Source organism: Amblyomma americanum, chromosome 4 (assembly GCF_052857255.1).
Source record: "Amblyomma americanum isolate KBUSLIRL-KWMA chromosome 4, ASM5285725v1, whole genome shotgun sequence".
Classification (NCBI taxonomy): Eukaryota; Metazoa; Arthropoda; class Arachnida; order Ixodida; family Ixodidae; genus Amblyomma; species Amblyomma americanum.
The window spans coordinates 207,583,095-207,602,057 of record NC_135500.1 but is presented as its reverse complement, the minus strand read 5'-3'; the positions used below and the strand labels follow the sequence as shown (position 1 = coordinate 207,602,057).

The 18,963-nt window shown below is 47.2% G+C and overlaps 1 protein-coding gene across 1 annotated transcript in view; it reads right to left on the bottom strand.

Annotated features, from left to right (window-relative positions):
- The window catches only part of LOC144129185 (cell adhesion molecule Dscam1-like), a 136,113-nt gene that overhangs the window by 41,241 nt on the left and 75,909 nt on the right, over positions 1-18,963 (bottom strand). The window contains exons 7-11 of the mRNA XM_077663163.1: positions 15,310-15,594; positions 14,480-14,887; positions 11,038-11,196; positions 9,531-9,818; positions 6,709-6,825 (exon numbers count right to left, since the gene is read on the bottom strand). Of these exons, the coding sequence (XP_077519289.1) occupies positions 6,709-6,825; positions 9,531-9,818; positions 11,038-11,196; positions 14,480-14,887; positions 15,310-15,594 (1,257 nt within the window). The remainder of the gene's footprint in view (positions 1-6,708; positions 6,826-9,530; positions 9,819-11,037; positions 11,197-14,479; positions 14,888-15,309; positions 15,595-18,963) is intronic.

The window sequence follows — 18,963 nt, the reverse complement described above, 5'->3', positions numbered from 1 at the left end:
AGCTCTATGGACTCGAGAGCAGATAAATGTTTAAAATGCGGTAGACTCTGATGTGCTTAGTGATAGGAGTGGCGTTATAGTATGAATTATATCGCTAATAACAAAACCGGTGATGTGCTCTGCGCATCACATATGCGGCACATGTCCCTCTTCTTTACTAGAGTAACATCCACTCCAGTTTTCTCTCTGTAGTCTACGTTGCTTCATCACTTTTGAAGTCTCAAGCTCCGGTACATATTAATATCGCAAATGTAAATTGCATCTGACATCTCTCATTCCGTAAATGCTCACCAAAATGTCTCTAGCAAGGAATTGAACAGTGCACCAAAACAGGTGTGCTGCCACCATACCTTGCCTACTCCAAACTCCCCAAGCTCGCTCTGCATAAGAGCTGTTCCCCTCGCTTGACGTGCATTTCGGAGAGAGGACTTCGCGCGCGCCCGCCTGCACTTGAAGGCTGCCGACGTTTACCCACAGCCATCACTACGCACTCGTCGAAAACGCGCGAGGCCAGCTTGAGCGTCACTCTCACGAGTCGCTAAGCCCTCTGACTGCGCATTTCAGCGAGCACCGGTCGAGCTGGCTTTCCGCAGCCAGAGCAGCGGCGTTCGTCGAGAGCCGGCGTGGCCGGCGCACCAGAGCAGACTAAACCCGCGCTTGTGTGTGAGTGTGTGTTTGTGTCTGGGACAGGGGCTGTGTCCTTCCTCGACCGGCTTTCATTACGAGCCGGGCAGCCTCTTTGTGGAAACGCTCTTCTAAAAATGGTCGCGGCGCCCCTAGGGCAAGAGGACCCCGCGGTCGCTCCAAGGAGCATTCCTTCACGCGTTGGCGCCTGCAGCGAGTGCTAGAGCCCGGGCTCTCGGAAAACGCCATGCTCTCGTTTTCGCCTTCCCTTAAATGCCTCCCCCTTCCCTCCCCCTCCTTCTCTCCCTCTTCCCCATCCCTCCACGCCTGTCTGGGTTCTTCCATTTTCTCCTTACTTCCTCATTGTCGGCCAGCTCTCACGCGCACACGCGCTCTGCTCTGGCAGCCGGCAGCCCGCGCTGGCGTGCGCTTGGTCGCCCGCTCGCAAGACGAAATGGGGAGCGTTTTTCGCGAGCGCGCTCTGACGTCGAATGCGCTGCGCTGAAGCGCTTGAGAAAATGGACCTCCGTGGCCCCGTTAAATGGACAGGCGTGGCGAGAGAGAAAGACAGAGGGAGAGTGTTTGGCCACGCGAGTTGCGTACCATGGAGGAAAGGGCTAACAAGAAGGCAGAGAACAAAAAAGAAAGGCCGGTAAATACGCGCGCCTCAGGCGGTAATGACGCCGGGCCAATCAGAAGCACCTGGCTTGATTGTGTCATGGCGTGCGTCGGGACGATTTGTTTTACGCCGCCGCTTCCGCTGTTGTCGCTCCTTGCACAGTTTTTTCGCATCGCGTTGTGTGCGAGATTTTTCGTGACATCCATCGCTTGGTTTGTCGTGGTTTTTGATGTGGTATAGGCTGCCTCGGACAAGGCTGAAATGGGGGAGAGCCATGGTAAAGCGGATTTGGCAGTGTAAACCGGAAAACTCCAAGTGCAGCCTTCATTTCCTGTTTCGTGAAAGGAGAAAAATGGTGCCGACTGCGCGACGCTGGAATGCGTGAAGTTTTTGCACGGCGGGAGAGAAGAAGTGTAGTGAGACCCGTAGAGTTGAAGTTGGTTTGAAACTCACATCGCTCCCGTTCGCGGCTGTCGTGGAAAAAATTTAATAGTTTGGGCTATTCTGATTGAGCACGCCGGAGCTTCGAGCTCCCAGCGATACCAGTACCTGTATGTAGAAGCGTAGCGCTCAGCTAATGTTGAGCCCCGCTGTGTGGCGAATTTTGTTTTCATTCAATGCTCCCATTGTAATCGATTCAGGTTTTGTAATAGCTTTGGATGCTTTGGTGAATTAGAAACAGTCGGAACGGTATTAATTAAGGGCTTGTTCTAACGGAGACTTTTTTTTAACGCATTCGTTCAAACAAAAGCAAGCAATAGAAGAATGGTTGTTTGGGCAGCATCATGTTGTCTTTATACTTCCTCAGCCCGAATTTAGTGTGACAGATTAAATATAATCAGCCTCTTCAAATACGAAGTACACGAGTAGATACTTTGCTGTGTTTGGTGCATTTCGAACATGAAGAGCGTAGTGCAAAAGGACCAGGGCAGAAAAAAAAAACAACCGACACAAACAAAGCGCTATGTATGCGTAGTTGTTTCCATCCTAGTCCTTTTGCGCTTTATGTTTTTCATGTTTAAGGCATGAAGTACCTGAGCCTGTGACACTAAGTGTGGGCACCGCAACTTGTCGCGGAGCAATAAACTGGTGTCCATCTGTGTCCTCCTCTGTACCACTGGTAGTCTGGTTGCGGCGTACAGAATTCCAGTTATAATACGGGTGCATTCTATACTATATATACCTATATCATTCATGATAACTCTTGTCTTAATTGTGACGAATCAATTGCGAGGTACGCAGAAGCTAAATCTCACTTGGACACACACGTCATAATGCACATTGGACTTGATCAACAGCAGTATGCGAATTATGTAAAGGAAACTAAAGACGGCGTGAAACGAGAACGGATATTATTCTTTTTTCAAACAGGCAAGTCTAAACATATAAATCTTCAGAAAGGAATGGGAAAAAAAAATTATGTTAAGTATATAATGCATTATACGGATGTACGTACGCTATCCTGAAGCTACAATTGTTTGAGCAGACCGTTTTGAAAAAAGAAAGGGAAATAAATAAAAGAAGCCCGATTCACGGATACTGGGAGTTAGAAACGTATCAACAGCAGATACAGAAAACTGAGCACCCGCACGGGTGGTAATAAATAAGGAATTCGTGTAACACGCCGATGAAATTATCATCGGCGCTTTGACCAGTTTACAAAAGCAAACTGGTCAATCATCAGCCAGGAAATTTTTCTGAGGTGTTTCTAGCGTTGAAGTGTAATAACGCTATTAAAAACATCCGGAAAGTTTCTGCTGTCTTTGTTTTAAATTCTCTTAGTTTTGATTTCTTCGTGGTCATCACGCTACATAGGCAGCGTGGTCATGTTGACACCAAAAATTCGAGGGTCACTTGAGCTCCACCTACCGGTACGACACGATAGCATTCATGGGTACCTTTGCATATCACCTCTCGGGTCCTCTTTGCATATCACCTCGCAGACACGAACACTGTTGTTTGTTTTATTACTATTTTTATTTTTGTTTTCATATTTATTTTTTATTTACCTCAAGACACACAATACCTCCGATTAACTAAGTCACTCAGGGGCCAAGAGACATGTCTGGGTCACGTTCCAAAGGGCAGCGGTTTTATTCCCGGCTCAACCACTGCCTTCAATTACCCGCGCAGGGTAACGTGATTGTGACGTCACAACCCACTCGACCGATTCGATTCTTCGCGACACTCCAACTACGACGCCGAATGGTCCGCTGAACGGGACACTTAGCGCTATCGCGTAAAAAAAACTGTCAGTGAGGCGCACAGAACTGGCTGCCCTAAGACGGCAGCTTAAATCTTCAAAGAAAAGCGAGTTCTGAGCTTGATTTGTATCTTGTAGATTTGGGACACAGAAGAGGACCAATAGATAAGGCGCGGAGCGGACAGTTCTTCGAGAAGCGCGAGCACGCTTTTTCTAAGTAAATTTTTGTAATGCGCATAGGAAAGCGATCAAAATCTCACGAAAGATTATATGGCACAGTAATGCGTAAAATGCTAAGTGAGCACATTTTGTGCTTTAGGATTCGACCAGCATTATGCAAACACACATTTCCATCAGTCGCCGCGGCTCTTCAAAGGGACAATGAACAAGATTTTTTCATTCTTCTACATCACCAGCCGCATGCTTTCTTCAGCGTCCGTTATTAAGAAATGATGAAATTGAACACCGTCGTTATAGTAACTGCGAAGGAGACGTTGCACAGAAATATAGCGCAGGTGCTCGGAGTTTACAGACAAAATAAATATGCGCTTGATCCGGCGCGATATGAATATACTATGCGCTCGAGAAGAGACAGTTCCTGAATGCGAATATCAACGGCACACATTCTTCCATCTCAAGCTCATTTTCACGGCCCCCGACAGTGGAAATGTGTGTTTGCGTATCGTCTGCATGTAACTTGCTCGTGCATGCGACCAGTGCAATATTTTGCGGGCATGTAAGCTGCACAATTATCATATCGTTTTCGCACAGGGCTGTCTAGGCCAGATCCCGCAGCGCAAGAATTAGTCGCAGACACTGAGTGCAGCTAATTGTATTATGGCCGCAGCACATCTCATCTAGGCTCTCCATATTCTTTTTTTTTGTTCCATTTTCCACAGTGTGGAGTAGAAAGTGAATGACACGTTCCCTAGGCTGTCCGCGCCACCGTTTCTTTCAATAAACACTTCTCTCTTTCTTTGTAGTCTTGAAGAAATTAGAGTTGTTTCAAATATAAATAACACTACAAGAAAATTATCAGATGGTTTAGCATGGCTGAGCGTGGAATATCGTGCAGTAGCACAATAGTTACGGTCGGCCCTTAAGGTCCTTACGTGCTAAAGAGAGTTGATCTAAAAGCCTTTACCATAAATGCCTATTGCCTAAAGGCCTCTTATTATAAGGCGTTTACCCTATAGGTCTTTGACCTCAAGTCCGTTGTAAAGGAATTTACCCTGAACGCATTTACCTTGGAGGCCTTCACCCAGGTGTATCCTTCACCCTGGTGAAGGCCTGCCAGGTGTGAATACCTGGAAGGTTGCCCACAACCCGGTGAGCAGGTGGGCCGCCTGCCACAAAGCAGGTTTCAGGTTAGTACTGTTGTTACGTATGCCCAAAATCGTAAAATGCGCCCTGTAGTGCTACCGTAAAAAAAGGAAGGAGGACAAACAAACGACAAAACACAAGACAAGAAAACAGACACAGTGTGCGCTCATTACTCCGCCACACAGCGCCTATGGAAAGACGCTATTTTCTCATTTGCTACCTCATTGCAGATATCCGGCCAATCGTTTACATTCACAACGTCTGATGTATCCACCAAATCAGCAAGTAGGTCGCCTCTGCCCGTCGCGCGAATTCAGCGGTCGGGTCAGATCGAACCTAGGGGTTTTTCGTACCCAGCCGCGTTCACCCGGACGTGTATGTAATCTCCCTAAAACGACCTTTCCCGGATGATTTGCAGTCTGTGGCGGACTCAGAGGAGGCGGATTTGCGACGAGGAATAAAGTGGCACAGCCGGCGACGCGTACAAAGCACTCGCTCGATTTGCCCACGGATCATTCCCGCAGAACAGCACCGAAAGGGGCCATCGCTTGGTGAGCTGAACAAATGGAGGGGGGAGGGGGGGGGGGCGCCACAGAGAAAGATGTATGGATATGAGAATGTTTGGGCCAGCGCTTTTGTGTCGGGCGCACAAAAAACGAGAAAAGAAGGGAGAGCAGAAAAGAGAACAGAGCCCGCATTTGGTATGGCCCTGCGATTAGCTGGGTCTACGGCACCGCGTAGGAATTGTGTACGGCGGCACCCGGAGCTTTATGACAACGGGCGTGTCGATGACTCAGCAGGATTGGATCGCTTCCACGCCGAAACGAACCGCGTCGGCTCAGTGGCTCGTTCAGCGACGCCAGCTGCTGATTCGACACACCCTGAGCGTTATTTTCATATTTATTTTATCTTTTTATTTCCTTTCCCTTTTCCAGCAGACTCCCATTGTTTGCTTTGTCCCCCGCTCGCTGCCTCGTGCTCGAGCCCGGATCGAAGCCCGGAGTTCATTTTTTAACGAAAGTATATACGCGAGGAAGCGAGAGAGTCAGCGGCTCAGTTCTTCCTGTTTCCCCAAGACGCGAAGAATTTGAGGCCGGCCGAACGCCTTCTCGACTCTGGAGCAACATATCCTACAGTTACTTCGGGTTCGCCCGCTCCTTTTGCTGCCGTCTTCCAGCTTTCTTCGATTTTTTTTTTCTGAGTCACTTTGAAATGCTCGGCTCCGGCAAAAAACTGCCGCATAGGCTGTTTCGCCGATGAGTCAGGATTCACAGCGTCGGTGGAATTTTCTATCAGCAGGAAATTCTTTATTCCCCTGCCGAGTTGCGTTTAGCTTTTGCGAACAAATGATCTCTTCTTTGCTTGTGTGTATTTGAGTGGAGGAAGAGGAGACATACCTTAGAAGAGACTTTCAGCGTATGTGGTTCGTTACTGGCTGCATGAATATATGGGACCCTCGAAGAGGCAAGCTAATGCACTCGAACAGCTGAGACGAATGCACTCTTCTTTCAAGACTTTGATATCCGGTACATGCAGGGGAGTAGATTTTGCTGTTAAGGGCTCGAGGTTACTTGTGGGGAGGCCATAGTGTTGCTACCCTGACTTTTGAACTTTTCACGATCATGAATTCACGATCGGGGAGGTGTTTGCTAGCGAGAGCACTTCAGCTCAATAAAGAAGAAGGGGAAGTTTCTTCTTTGTTTAGACGCTTTGTTTGAAACTTTCTTTCTTTCTCTCTTTCTTTCTTATTTTCTTTCTTTCTTTCATTCTTCCTTTCTTTCTCTCTCTCTCTCTTTCTTTCTTTGCTTATGGGGAGAAGTGTGAGGAAGTAAATGGGGATGGGGGACAGGCAGTTGGGACAGTGCAGTAATCACAGGAGCGCCTGATACGTATATCATATATCATAAAGTATTAGGAGTGTAAGAAATCGGCGACTCACCCATTTTCTGCCACGTAATCAGCGGCGTAGGGAAGCCTTCAGCGCTGCAGTCGAACACCACCCGATTGCCTGACGTGACCGTCTTGTTTACCGGAGTCGTTTTCAACCGTGGACTCACTGCACACAAGTGAGACATACTGAACGTCATTCTCCTATTACAACTCCCTCGGATTTTTTTAAAACCTGCTAAAGCACTGCTGTTAAAGCGCGCAGTGCTTCAGCAGGTGCGAAGCACAGCAGCATAGAACTGGCTCCTGAATCGATGAAGTGGTAAAGCATGTGTAGACTCATTATTTTAGCTGATGGACATGGCGGTAGTTTAAAAGTGTTCATAGGATAAAACTAAGTTTCTCATAATCGCTATAGCCGCCGCGGTGGCTCAGTGGTTAGGGCGCTCGACTACTGATCCGGAGTTCCCGAGTTCGAACCCGACCGCGGCGGCTGCGTTTTTATGGAGGAAAAACGCTAAGGCGCCCGTGTGCTGTGCGATGTCAGTGGACGTTAAAGATCCCCAGGTGGTCGAAATTATTCCGGAGCCCTCCACTACGGCACCTCTCCTTCCTTTCTTCTTTCACTCCCTCCTTTATCCCTTCCCTTACCGCGCGGTTCAGGTGTCCAACGATATATGAGACAGATTCTGCGCCATTTCCTTTCCCCAAAAACCAATTATATTATTATTATAATCGCTATCAGTGAAGCTTACACGATTGTTGCTCTGGACAATATTTATCAATTCAGTGTAATATACGTGGTGTTACGCGAAAAAAGTCTCTACGAGCCCAGGGTGTGGATTTATAAAGGTGGCTAGAACCTTAGCTCTCAGTGTGGTTTGGAGTGATGGTGTATAAACATGACCGCAATAGTCGTCACCAAGCAGCAAATGAGAGAGATGATTTCACTTTCAATGAGCCAGCAGTAGCAGCTTAAGGCAAGGAGAAAACGAAGAAAGTGTTTTGTCTTGTAACGAGATAAATATTCCGGCGGTAAGCCTTTCACGTTGCGGAGAAACCAAACAAGGCACTGTTGACGGGTGCTCCTTAAAGAACCCGCCATTCGCCTTTGTCCTGAGGAAACGTAAAAGCCAGAAATAATTCAATCCCAATTTTCTCGCCGTCGCTCCGTACGTCTCTGCCGGCGCGAAAGTCAGAGGCGACGTGCGGGGTCTTCCTTCTGAATCTGAAAGCACTTTCACCAACTTCCGTCAGCGGACGCACTTCCGTTTGCGTCGCCCTATTAAATATTGAACAAGAAAGTTCTGTCCGGCCGCCCGTAAGAAAGGAGACGAGAGATGCGGCATCCAGTGCCCCAGGCGGAACCGACGCAGGCGAACGCGCGATGAACACTGGGTCAAACACGTGGCCACCACCACTGCACAAAACAGCGATTGTGCAAGTGCAGCAACAAGAATGACTTAAAGAGAGAGACGAGGGAAGAGAAACATTCGTATTTGAACAGTTTCAAACGCGCAGCTGCACAGAACTGGCGAAACTAATTTGTTTGCAAGGGCTTCGTACGTCACAGGAGGTGCGACTTATCTGGCCTCAGCGGGCGTGTTTCTAAGAGACAAATGGATGCAAAAACATTCGCGTGCTTAGACTTCGGTGCACGATAAACGACTCTATCACAAATTTTGTACGGAAGTTAGAAGGAGTTGCTACATACAGAAGATATATATGGCGCGAGCTGCGCGTCCTGGTTAACGTTTTTTTATCATGTGCCTTAATTTTTGTTGTGTTTTCAAACGATGAACTTCCATCAACTCGCCCAACTATTTGCGCCTCTAAGTTAAAGTACGGCACGTGGTATGCATTCACAAGGACTTTTTTCTCTGCGCGTATGTAATGGTATAGACTTGGAGCGTACGGCGTTGTTAGATGTTTTGGCCACTTTGCTGTTGCTGTCCCGGGTGGCGAGAGCTCATGGGCAGGTTGATTATGTTCACGACCATGGAACGGAAAGCAGTTTTCTCTAGGAATTCTATGCAGAACTCCCGGGGGTCGGTATTGAATGTCGTTTGCGGTTTTCCTCCTACTGCAAGCTGCGCTCGAATTCAGCACGCTATGTGCTTTCGTATACTCATAGTGGGCCCCTGAGTGGCTTTGTCTAGAAACATTCTACAAAGTAAGGAAGGTCTTCTCGGACTTCCGCATATTGCCGGTGGCGTATTAGTGCATTGACAAGGCGTCAATATGGTCATCTTGTGAAACTGGCAGAGCAAAACATGTTGCAACGCCAAGATTTTGAGCATTTTGCTGTGGCCGCTAAATGCAACAGAAAAAAAAGACGCCAATTTTAATCTCTCAAAACCGGTGCACAAAAAAAAAAGTCAGGTTCAAAAAGTTTCCATTGTCGGCCCTACTTATGGAAGGCTTAATTAGTGGTGAGGGCACCAGTAAAACTTCTCACTGCAGTCACTGAAGGAGTAAGGAAACGAACCATGTAGGAAAAAAGAAGGACGAATGAAAAAGGAAGGAAGATGGAATCGCCCCTAAGGACACTGAGTATAGGTGCCCGTAATGCCCCAAATTAGTAGACACTACAGTTTACGTTAAGCAAACACTGCATAGCAAGCACGACCTTGGCGATGTGGACCTATATTCTGAGGAGTGTTTAATGACAAGTGGTTTAAGTGAAACTGGTATTCAGTAATAGTGAGTTCCATTACAACGAATATGCGGTAGCTTATATCTAAAGCGGACAGGCTCAACGCCAGATCCAGGTGTGGACGTGCGGCTGCCACCACGCATGCGCAGAAGATTGACGCAGCTTGTTAAGTTTACGCTATGGCGCTTCTCTGCTGTGCGTCGGCCGTTACGGCTTACCGTTGACGACGACGTCCGTGGTGCGGTTGTCGCTGGCCGCGTCGTTGGTGGCGAAGCAGGTGTACTGGCCGCGGTCCCGGAAGCGCATCTTGCGGAACTTGATCATGGCCGAGTCGTCCGAGTACTGCACGGACCCGTCGGGCACGCTGGACAGCGGCCGGCCGTCCTTGAACCACTGGAAGCGGAGGGGCCCGTCTCCCTTGGAGACGGAGCAGAGGAGCCGCGACCGGGACCCCTCGTCCACCGTTATGCTCTCCGGAAAGAAGTGGTCGTCGATCACCGGCGGCACTGCGACACCGGACCCGTCGTTAAGGGAGAGTCCGTGAAGGCCCCTCGTTATTCGCCGGTCGCTACAACGCTACAGCCCCCCCCCCCCCCCCCCCTACTTCTCCTTTACTTCCCAGTTGTGTTTTACTTCCATTAACACGAGCAGTGTAGGCGAGAGTCCAGGCTGTGTGTAGTGAAAGCATTGCGGGTTTATTGCGTACTAGCACTGGATGAGAACACTAACTACGAAAGGAGTTGAGAGAACCGGAATATCAGATCGAAGCGGCGGGTGTAAAGATGTGGACTTGTGCAGAATTGACATCTGAGCTAGTTGGTTTTTCATTTTCAAAAATTATATAAAGCGCACTTAGGACAACAGACAAGGGAGACCAAACATCACAAGCGCTTACTCGCAACTGCGCGTTTATTCGAGAAACCCACAAAAGGAAGAACAATCACAAACAAAACAAACGCCATCGCGCAGGCGTGACAGGAAAAGTGCTCATACAGGTGCGTCACGCCTGCGCAATGGCTTTTGTTTTGCTTGTGATTGTTCTTCCTTTTGTGTGTTTCTCGAATAAACGCGCAGTTGCGAGTAAGCGCTTGTGATGTTTGGTCTCCCTTGTCTGTTGTCCTAAGTGCGCTTTATATAATTTTTGAAAATGTGGACTTGTGTGTTGCACATCCAGTCCTCTTTATGTGACGAGATATTAGAGCGTATCTGGCACATGATCATCCTTTTCAGTGTTCAACAAAGGTCACATTCGCGTGATGGATGTCGAGATTCTTCATTGTCCCGTATTGTTGACTTTCATGGCACGTTGTTAAAGCACTCATTTAAATGCAATGGTGTTCTTGGTGTCCACGGAAAAACTAAGCCAAACCTCTGGAGCCGGTGTTCGTAGATTTTTCCAGCTATAGAATGGGTCGGAAAAGGGTGCTATAGCTTATTACTGAAGTAATTGTTTGTATGTGCCTAATTACGTCGCTTCAACGCAACATACAGCCGAAACGCAATGGTGTTCTTGGTGTCCAAAGGAAAACTAAGGCAATCAGCTGGGGTCGATGTACGTAGATTTTTCCAGCTGTAGAATGGGTCGGAAAAAGCTGCTATAGCTTATTACTGAAGTAATTGTTTGTATGTGCCTAATTATGTCGCCTCAACGCAACGTACAGCCGAAATACCGGCAACAAAACGTAAGTATTAGGTGCAGCATGCACATCAGGTGCGTGTACTTACCTATCAGGATTAGTTGTATCGTCGCACGGACTTCCTGACTCTGGGTTTTAACAACGCACGTGTAGTCGCCGGCGTCAACGGAGCCCTGGAAATTTCGGATGCGTAGATTTCCGTCGTTGTCCACGTTTTGACGACCGCTTCGAGGTAACAAAACGTCGTCTGTAGGAGATATGAAAAAAAAAAGAAACGTCGTTAAACTTCCGTTATAAGAGAATTAAGCTTTGAATTGAAAATGTAATGTTTTGTTGTAGTTTAGATTACAAAGAAAGAGGTGGGGAAACAAGACGTTATATAATCTTTTTAGAAGTATTTTTTATCCGCGTGTTCATAAGTTTTAAAAGAAAGTATGGAATGGCCTGTCGCATGATTGACTGACTGCTTATAAGACTCAGGAGACATGCTGTTATTAAAAAGAGATTAAAGTGCTCTGAAATTTTAATTATTATAAGAAGGCGTCCCTTACTAAGCCTCGGATTTCCTTCCTACGCAACAATACAAAAGATACTGAAAATTTTCGTCACTGATGACTTCAAAAAAACCAGAGCGATATTTTCAGCTTCTTTGGAACTCAAAACTTTTTTTTTAATTGTATTTAAGTGGGGAGAAGTGGTAGCAAGCATTTGCATTATCAAAATTAAGGATCTTCCCTTAACAAGCACCGGCCCGTGCAAAAAGTTTCAGTGATTCGTTTCTCCTATGATCCATTCTAAATTTTCGTAGGTAAGTGTTTTGCTTCACTATATCAAGACATAATAATCTCACTAGTAAACAATTTTACGAGATTTATGCATTAATAACCAACTAAAACCAGCACAAATTGTCTTAAATGATTAGTAGGAAACTGAATCAATATATAGCTTAGTGCCTACATACCGCCTTAGTTTAAAAAGGCAACTTATAGCTTTTGTGCACAGCTAGTGCGTTCGTCATATAACCGTTTAGGGTCACAATCAAGTGCGTCATTTCACAAGCAGCATTCAGGCAGGAAAGGAATGTGTTGGTGCACTTTAACTGTGGCAATTAAAAAGAAACAACAAAGCCTTGGGGAGAACTTAGACGCAGCTTTAACACGTATCCGTATTTTCTCTTAGTTTAAACAGCCCGTCGCTTACTACCACAGTCAGAGGCTTGGACATTGCAAAAAACTGACTTTCTATACATAGCCGCACAAATAATTTCAGTGTCTAAGAATCACTCACTAACAGAAGGCGCTACCTAGCTTAATTTCTTTGCGGCGTAAAGAATCGGCTGTTAAGCTAAGCGATAGTGTTTATAAGCGCTCATTGATGGATAGCCTGCTTTTTCAGGCCCGGCGCTCAGTGCCTTTGGCGTCCGGCTGTTGATTCCAAGGCTGCAGTTTCGACCATGATCGTATTTCCAAGAAGGCGAGATGCAAAAATGTCTGTGTGCTGTTCGATGCCAGCGTACGTTAAAGAAACTCAGGTGGTCTAAAATGACTCAGCATCTTCCAATACGGCGCCTCTCATAGTAAACTTGTCCTTTCGGGGCGTTACACGTCACAGTTTAGAGCCTTACACTTTCTCCAAAATATATGGCTTTCGACGGTACCACACGTGCCTAAAATATGTATATATGTCAAAGTATTGTATTCAATCCACATTAAAATATGAAATAAAATGCGCCTACGCTCGTCAGTGTTTGAGGAAGCCGAATTTTCCAGCTGGTAAAAATGCCCTCGGTATATTTTTTTATGTCCGTGCTCTTTGCTACGCAAGGTCGACCCACACAGGGGCACGTGTTATCTCTCTGCTAATATCTGCTTGCCAGCTTTAACCGTATAGCCGTGTACAATTAGGATATCGAGGTCCTCGGCTGTCAGCCCACTGTTAGTCGTGATCTGCTCTTGAATTTCCTAAAAACAAGAAAAACATAGTGGACATGGACTCAAAGTGTACAGGGAACAACATACTACGCACTCCGTAATATGCATGACGCTGGTATTTTACCACTATCATTGTCGCGTAGACATCGCGTTTAGAACGCTAGCTGACAACGGAAGTTTTTACTGCATTTAGCGACATGCGTGGACCATCGTCACCCTCACACGTCCGCGAAGATCGGACAGAGGTTCAGGTGTTGGCGAAAGAAGAAGTTGAACAAATAGATATTTATTACACCCAGTAGACTTCGATTTATCCTCCGCATTAAACGTTTTTCCTACTCACTCTCCATAGAAGCGGCAGGTGTTAAAACAAACACACATAAAAAAGTTCATGAAACCAGGCATAGGAGGGGGCAAGAAGTGCGTATGCGACGGGGGTATGCGTCGGAACGGGAAGCGACGCAGCGGCGCATATATGAGCACGTATGCGGCGCTGGAGAGAAGTAGTATAAAACTTTATTGACAAAGAAAATAAAAGACTCTAGGAGAAATACACAATGGGGGGAGTCTTCATTTCAAGACTCCGCTGGCCTTGGCCGCCGCTCTAGCCTGCTCAACGAGTGCGAGCTGCTGATCAATCTCCGAGCTGAACAGAGAGGTCTCCCATTGCTCCTTCGTCCTATGTGTTGTGATGTCCGGGGGTTTCGGGCCCTTACACCCCCATGTAATGTGGTATGTATCGGGTCGGTCTTCGCACCACGGGTTACAAAGGCGATGGAGAAGACAGTGACCCAGCTGCGCAGGTAGATGGCGCCGCAGCAGAAGCGACGCAGCTGCCATAAAGAGTGCGCCGCCGCACGCAGAGGGCGCTGTCGAACTTAGGTGTAAGCTACGCGCTGACGTAACAGACACTCACGGAGTATCGACGTAGTAGTGAGTTCCGGCGCTTATACTGCAGTGCAATGGGTGAAGCGGAGACACAGCGTGCGGAAGCTCGTGACGTGACGGGTAAGGACAAGGCAAGGGGATCAAGACGTCAACAAGGCGAGAGTGGTGGCGGGACCCGCACTACTCATTGCGCATTCGCAAAGCAAGCCACAGCGCAATGGAACAGCAAATGCAAGGAGCACACAGGTGGGTAGGGGAAGAATAACTATTAAATGCAGGCAACCGACGGTTTAACGTATCGTGATGCTGGTCAAGCGTCGACCCGGGGTTGTGCCCTACTCTGCACTACCCCAGCTCGGCCCGCTTGTGGTGGGTCGTGAGGCTCGTGCTTTTCGAGCGCACCACTGGCCTGCTGGACGGCCTAGCAAGGAGTACATAACGCGAATAGTTAGCGCTGATCATAATCAACGCCGGATCAATCGTCCTTTAATTTTTTAAATCTCTTTTCATAATTTCTAACGGGCACTGCAAATCAATGTCATCAGTCTAAGTGACGCCCACGTTGGCCCCCGAATTGACGCCTGTATCCGCGTATCACATCATTTACATGAATTTTCACCCGCTTTGTATTGGTTCAAACCCCCTGCTTTTGTTCTCATTCACTCACAATGTATACAGGAAAGCCGCGCGCAAGAGAAGGAGTCGGCTTACTTTTGTACCACGAGACAGAGTCCACGGGATAGCCGCCGTACAGACACTGCAGCGTGACGTCCTGGCCGGGCACCGCAGTCACGTTGGACAGGGTGCGGTGCACGAACAGCTTGCCGTGCACGTTGACGCGCGCCCAGTGCGAGGCGCTGCCTTCCTCGTTGGTGGCCGTGCACGCGTACAGGCCCGAGTCGTCCGCCGTGGCGCGCGTCACGTTCAGCACCGAGATGAACTGGTTGCCCACGTGCACGCTCGTCACACGCACGCGGTGGTCGCTGTGGATGGGCTCGCGATTGCGCTCCCACGTGAAGCTGGGCAACGGCCGACCTTTGCACTGGCACTGCAGGGAGAAGCTGTCGCCGGGCCTCAGGTTCTTCTGGTAGAAAGTCTGGGTCATGGCCGGCGCCATGGCTGCATTGAGGGACAGCAGAGCAGCAGTACACCTTGTGCGTAGTTCTGTGCGACGTCAGCGGTACTCTAGAAATTTGAGCATCTGCCATTTTGAGCATCAGACATTTTGACCGCAGGCGTGGCGTTCTATCCCCAGTGTCGCCAGGTGCCCACTGATTTTCTAATGTGAAAAACTTTTTCCCACCCTAGTGCCGATCTTCGTCTGGGGCGAACTGCTTGAGAAAATTAAGCTTCGATCCCACATTGAGCAGACCAAACATGTTAACTATGGCACCCTTTGGCCAAGCTGGTTTTGCGCCAGTAAACTCAAATGCAAGTGCCCAAAAGAAATGCCATTGAGTTTTATAAGCGTCTGGTGCAAAACATTTGGGCTCATCGGAAAAGTGGCGACGGGGGGCGTGGATAGCGATCGATTTCCTTACCTGCCACCGATATCTCTGCCGATGACTGCACCGTATCCAGAGACCCGTCCCCCGCGAAGCACTGGTACATCCCGGCGTCCTCTTTTTTCACCGGCTTGATGACCAGCCGAGTAACGGTGTCGTCGAGCTGCACCCGCAGGTCGGTGTTGAGGGGCTTGCCGTTCTTGAGCCACCTGACGGTGAGCTGTGGCTCCGCGCTGCTAGACGTGAAGGTGCAGTTTAGCGTGGCCGGCATTCCCGGCTCCACCACTTGGTAGTTTGGCGTCAGCGCCACGCCCGGTGGCTCTGCGGTCATCAGGGAGAGCCAGAGGGTCTTACGAAGGCAATGCGAAGCACCTGCCGCGCTAAAACTGGACCCATCGTTTGCCTTTGACGGGAGACTTGACGAAAGGGAAAAACACTGAGAAAGATGACATCAATCAATCAATCAATCAATCAATCAATCAATCAATCAATCAATCAATCAATCAATCACTCAACCAATCAATCACTCAATAAATAAATAAATAAATAAATAAATAAATAAATAAATAAATAAATAAATCATTTCGCCAGAAAGCAAGGCAGATGACGCGAGAAGAAAAAAGCTCTTCTGAGCTTGACTGGCTTCTGGACTTTATGTGAAAAAACACCAATTGCAGCCTTACTTCGAAAGCCCCCAAGTGATTGCACTTTAACATATAGTATCTACTGTTTGTACAAAAATAAAATCGCTTGCCACCCGAGAAGCTGGCACTGACTTTTACAACTCATGCATATACTACAGCAGCATTATAATAACGTAGGGGGAACTTTATAGTTCAAGACGAGTAGCAAGGCGCCTTGAATTAACGCCTAAACGATGCAGTGGGTACGTGATTCGGCTATCTGTGGAGATACGCTCTCAGTGAAGATGCAGCGTCCAAAAGAATCGAAATAGCCTTAATTTTTTGTGAAGAAACAAAAAGGAACTGCACAAACAGACCTCCATTTATGCCTACCTAAGTAAAGCATCACATAAATTGTCAGCTGAGGCCAGAAATATCAACTGGTGGGAAGCAGGACAGTGTCGGAGGACCGTATTATTGCGCGGTTTCTGAGCAGCGTTAAATTCTCGAGTCTGGCAGTAACATCACTGGCATAAGTTCGTTGCCCACTTAATGTCAATAATAATGCAGAAGATCTCATACTAACCTATGCGCCAGGTGACATGCTGTTGATATCAGCCGGAATGAGCGGCTGCTTCCGGCTGCGCCACTCTGCATTCGCTGCAATATTCTTGAGCCAAACTAGTGAAGCCCCTATATTGTACCACCGTAAGTAAACGCGCTACAAAAATAGCTCGTAAATAATTATAAATTATATGTCAGTTATCAACGCTTTGCGAGATTATGAACGTCATTCGTTTTCTACTGAGCGAGGGAAATTTATTAATGGCTTATTCATAATAAATCGTTAATAAAAACTACACAATAACTTCTTTTAAATTATCTATACGCTGCAATAAGGTGTTTGTGTGGGCTAGTCTGTACATGGTACTAACTGAAGGCACAGCGCTCGAAGGACGGGACAGAGAAAGAGACAAACACAGCGCTGTGTTTGTCTCTTTCTCTGTCTCGTCCTTCGTGCGCTGTGCCTTCAGTTAGTATCTATGTACTGCCACAGAGCAGGGCTGTACCCAATTTCTTTTTTCCTGGATTAAAACGCGAGCACTTTCTCCGCATTTTAATGCCAAAATCGCATTACGCGACTCTGAATTGCGACGACCACCGAACTCGGATTAAATCTAGGATTGTGGACTTTAGCCTCCTAATGCCAAAAGAGGAACCGGTGCCCAGAGCTTCCGTTTACCGAGTGAAAGTTTCACCCCCAACATTTGGAATGACAGTATACGCTGAAGCGAGGTTGTACTTTGCGCAGGTCGCTGCCACTAACTTCGCCCGTGAAAAAGCGGAGCAAAATTTTGAAACTTTCTGCTACATGGCATCCTTCTATGTTCGCTAGGCGCATTGGCTATCGGCTAATTTAGGAAATTATAATTATTTCTCCGGCGTCACCCTGTGTCTATAAACAGTGTAGTGGCCCTGACGCCAGTTAATCAGAGAACGTTCTCAAATGAGAAGTAATTTTCTGAGTTCACTCTAAACATTTCAATCAGAAGCGTGTGACCGATGCTAGCATTCAAGTTTATGCTGCTCGATGCGCTGTTCGAAACGCAAAACGCGTTCGTGGAAAGCTGGCGGAAGATTCCTATGGCCTCTTACTTCTGGAAATAGAAGCGGATTGAAAGATGATGGTTCAAAACAAACCTCCTATTTTACTGGGTTTTGACTAAATAGTTTGTTTCACAACTTCCATAAGAACGCAACACTTTTTGTTCAAGGTTATATTTAAAAATATTGACACAAAAAAGAATCAGAAAGAGTTAAGGAGAAGAAAACGCTTCGGGAGAAACGCAGCCGTGTAATCAGGGAAGAAATATTTATTCAAGCCGTGTGCGGATCCTAGGGAGAAATGGCAAAGCATTCATCCGAATCGTACCTAGTTCAGCCGGCTAGATAGGCGATTCGGTTCATCCAGTTTTAAGCAGAACCCCGGTGGAGCTGCAGCTTCGTGTTTTTCTCCGTTTAAGAGTATACCAGATCGGAATGCCAGACGCAAAGAAAGAAGTAACAAAAAGCCTTTAGCTCGTTCTATTCTTTTTTTCACTTCTTTTCGTGTGCTGCGCTATCCTTGGCCGAAATACCAATTACGATATCCACACAAGGCCCTGCACGAAGAAAATTGCGTAATGGTAGCCGAGGAGATAGATACATGACAGGAGAAGATTTATGGAGTGAGATGGGGGTGGGGGGGGGGGGGGCGGTGATCTCAGTCAAGAGAGACATACCTCATTTCTTCAGTCCAAAATGCCGAAGAAATGCATTGTTCAAATTAGAACACTGCCTTCAATCGCACCCTCCAAGAGTACCGCGTAAATCTTCCCCTGATTCGCAATGGCTGTAGGAAACAAAACTATGAATGTTATCAATTAGTTATACTTGGTTTCAAGTAGAAACGACTTCTAGGCTCGTGCAGGTGACTGAAATGCGCAGGATAGAATGTGCGCACCCCTTTGTGAGCTTATAGGATTAGGCATACCGTTAAGTTTGTTTTCCAGGTTCTCAGAGACCTTTTTTCGTTCTTACATGAAACACGCCTGTGCGAATTACGTGTTTTATGACATTTCTCTTGTAATATTGCACAATCACCTAAATGTTTAGCTTGCAGTAGCGCGCGTCACCTAGGAATAGTGTATATAATAAACGTAGTTTTGCATTGCGTTTTACACTGTTTATAGAGAGAAGTGAAATGCCGATGTAATTAATCGAGGCAAAAATTCACGATATACAGGTACAGTAATGATGTGTAACACGTGAAGCTTCTCGACTATAAAACCCTCACCAGACCCAAACTTGAGTTCGCCAGCCCAATCTGGAGCCCACACCATGCATACCTAACAAATGCACTCAAATTAGTTCAAAACCGCGCCACTAGTTTCACTCACTCTGCATATTCATACACCACCAGCGTTTCAGCTCTCAAGAAGAATTCCGGTCTTGAAAGCCTCGCAGACCGCCGCCGCATTGCCAGCCTCTGTTTGCTCCACAAATGTTTCCATAGCTCTCTAAATCA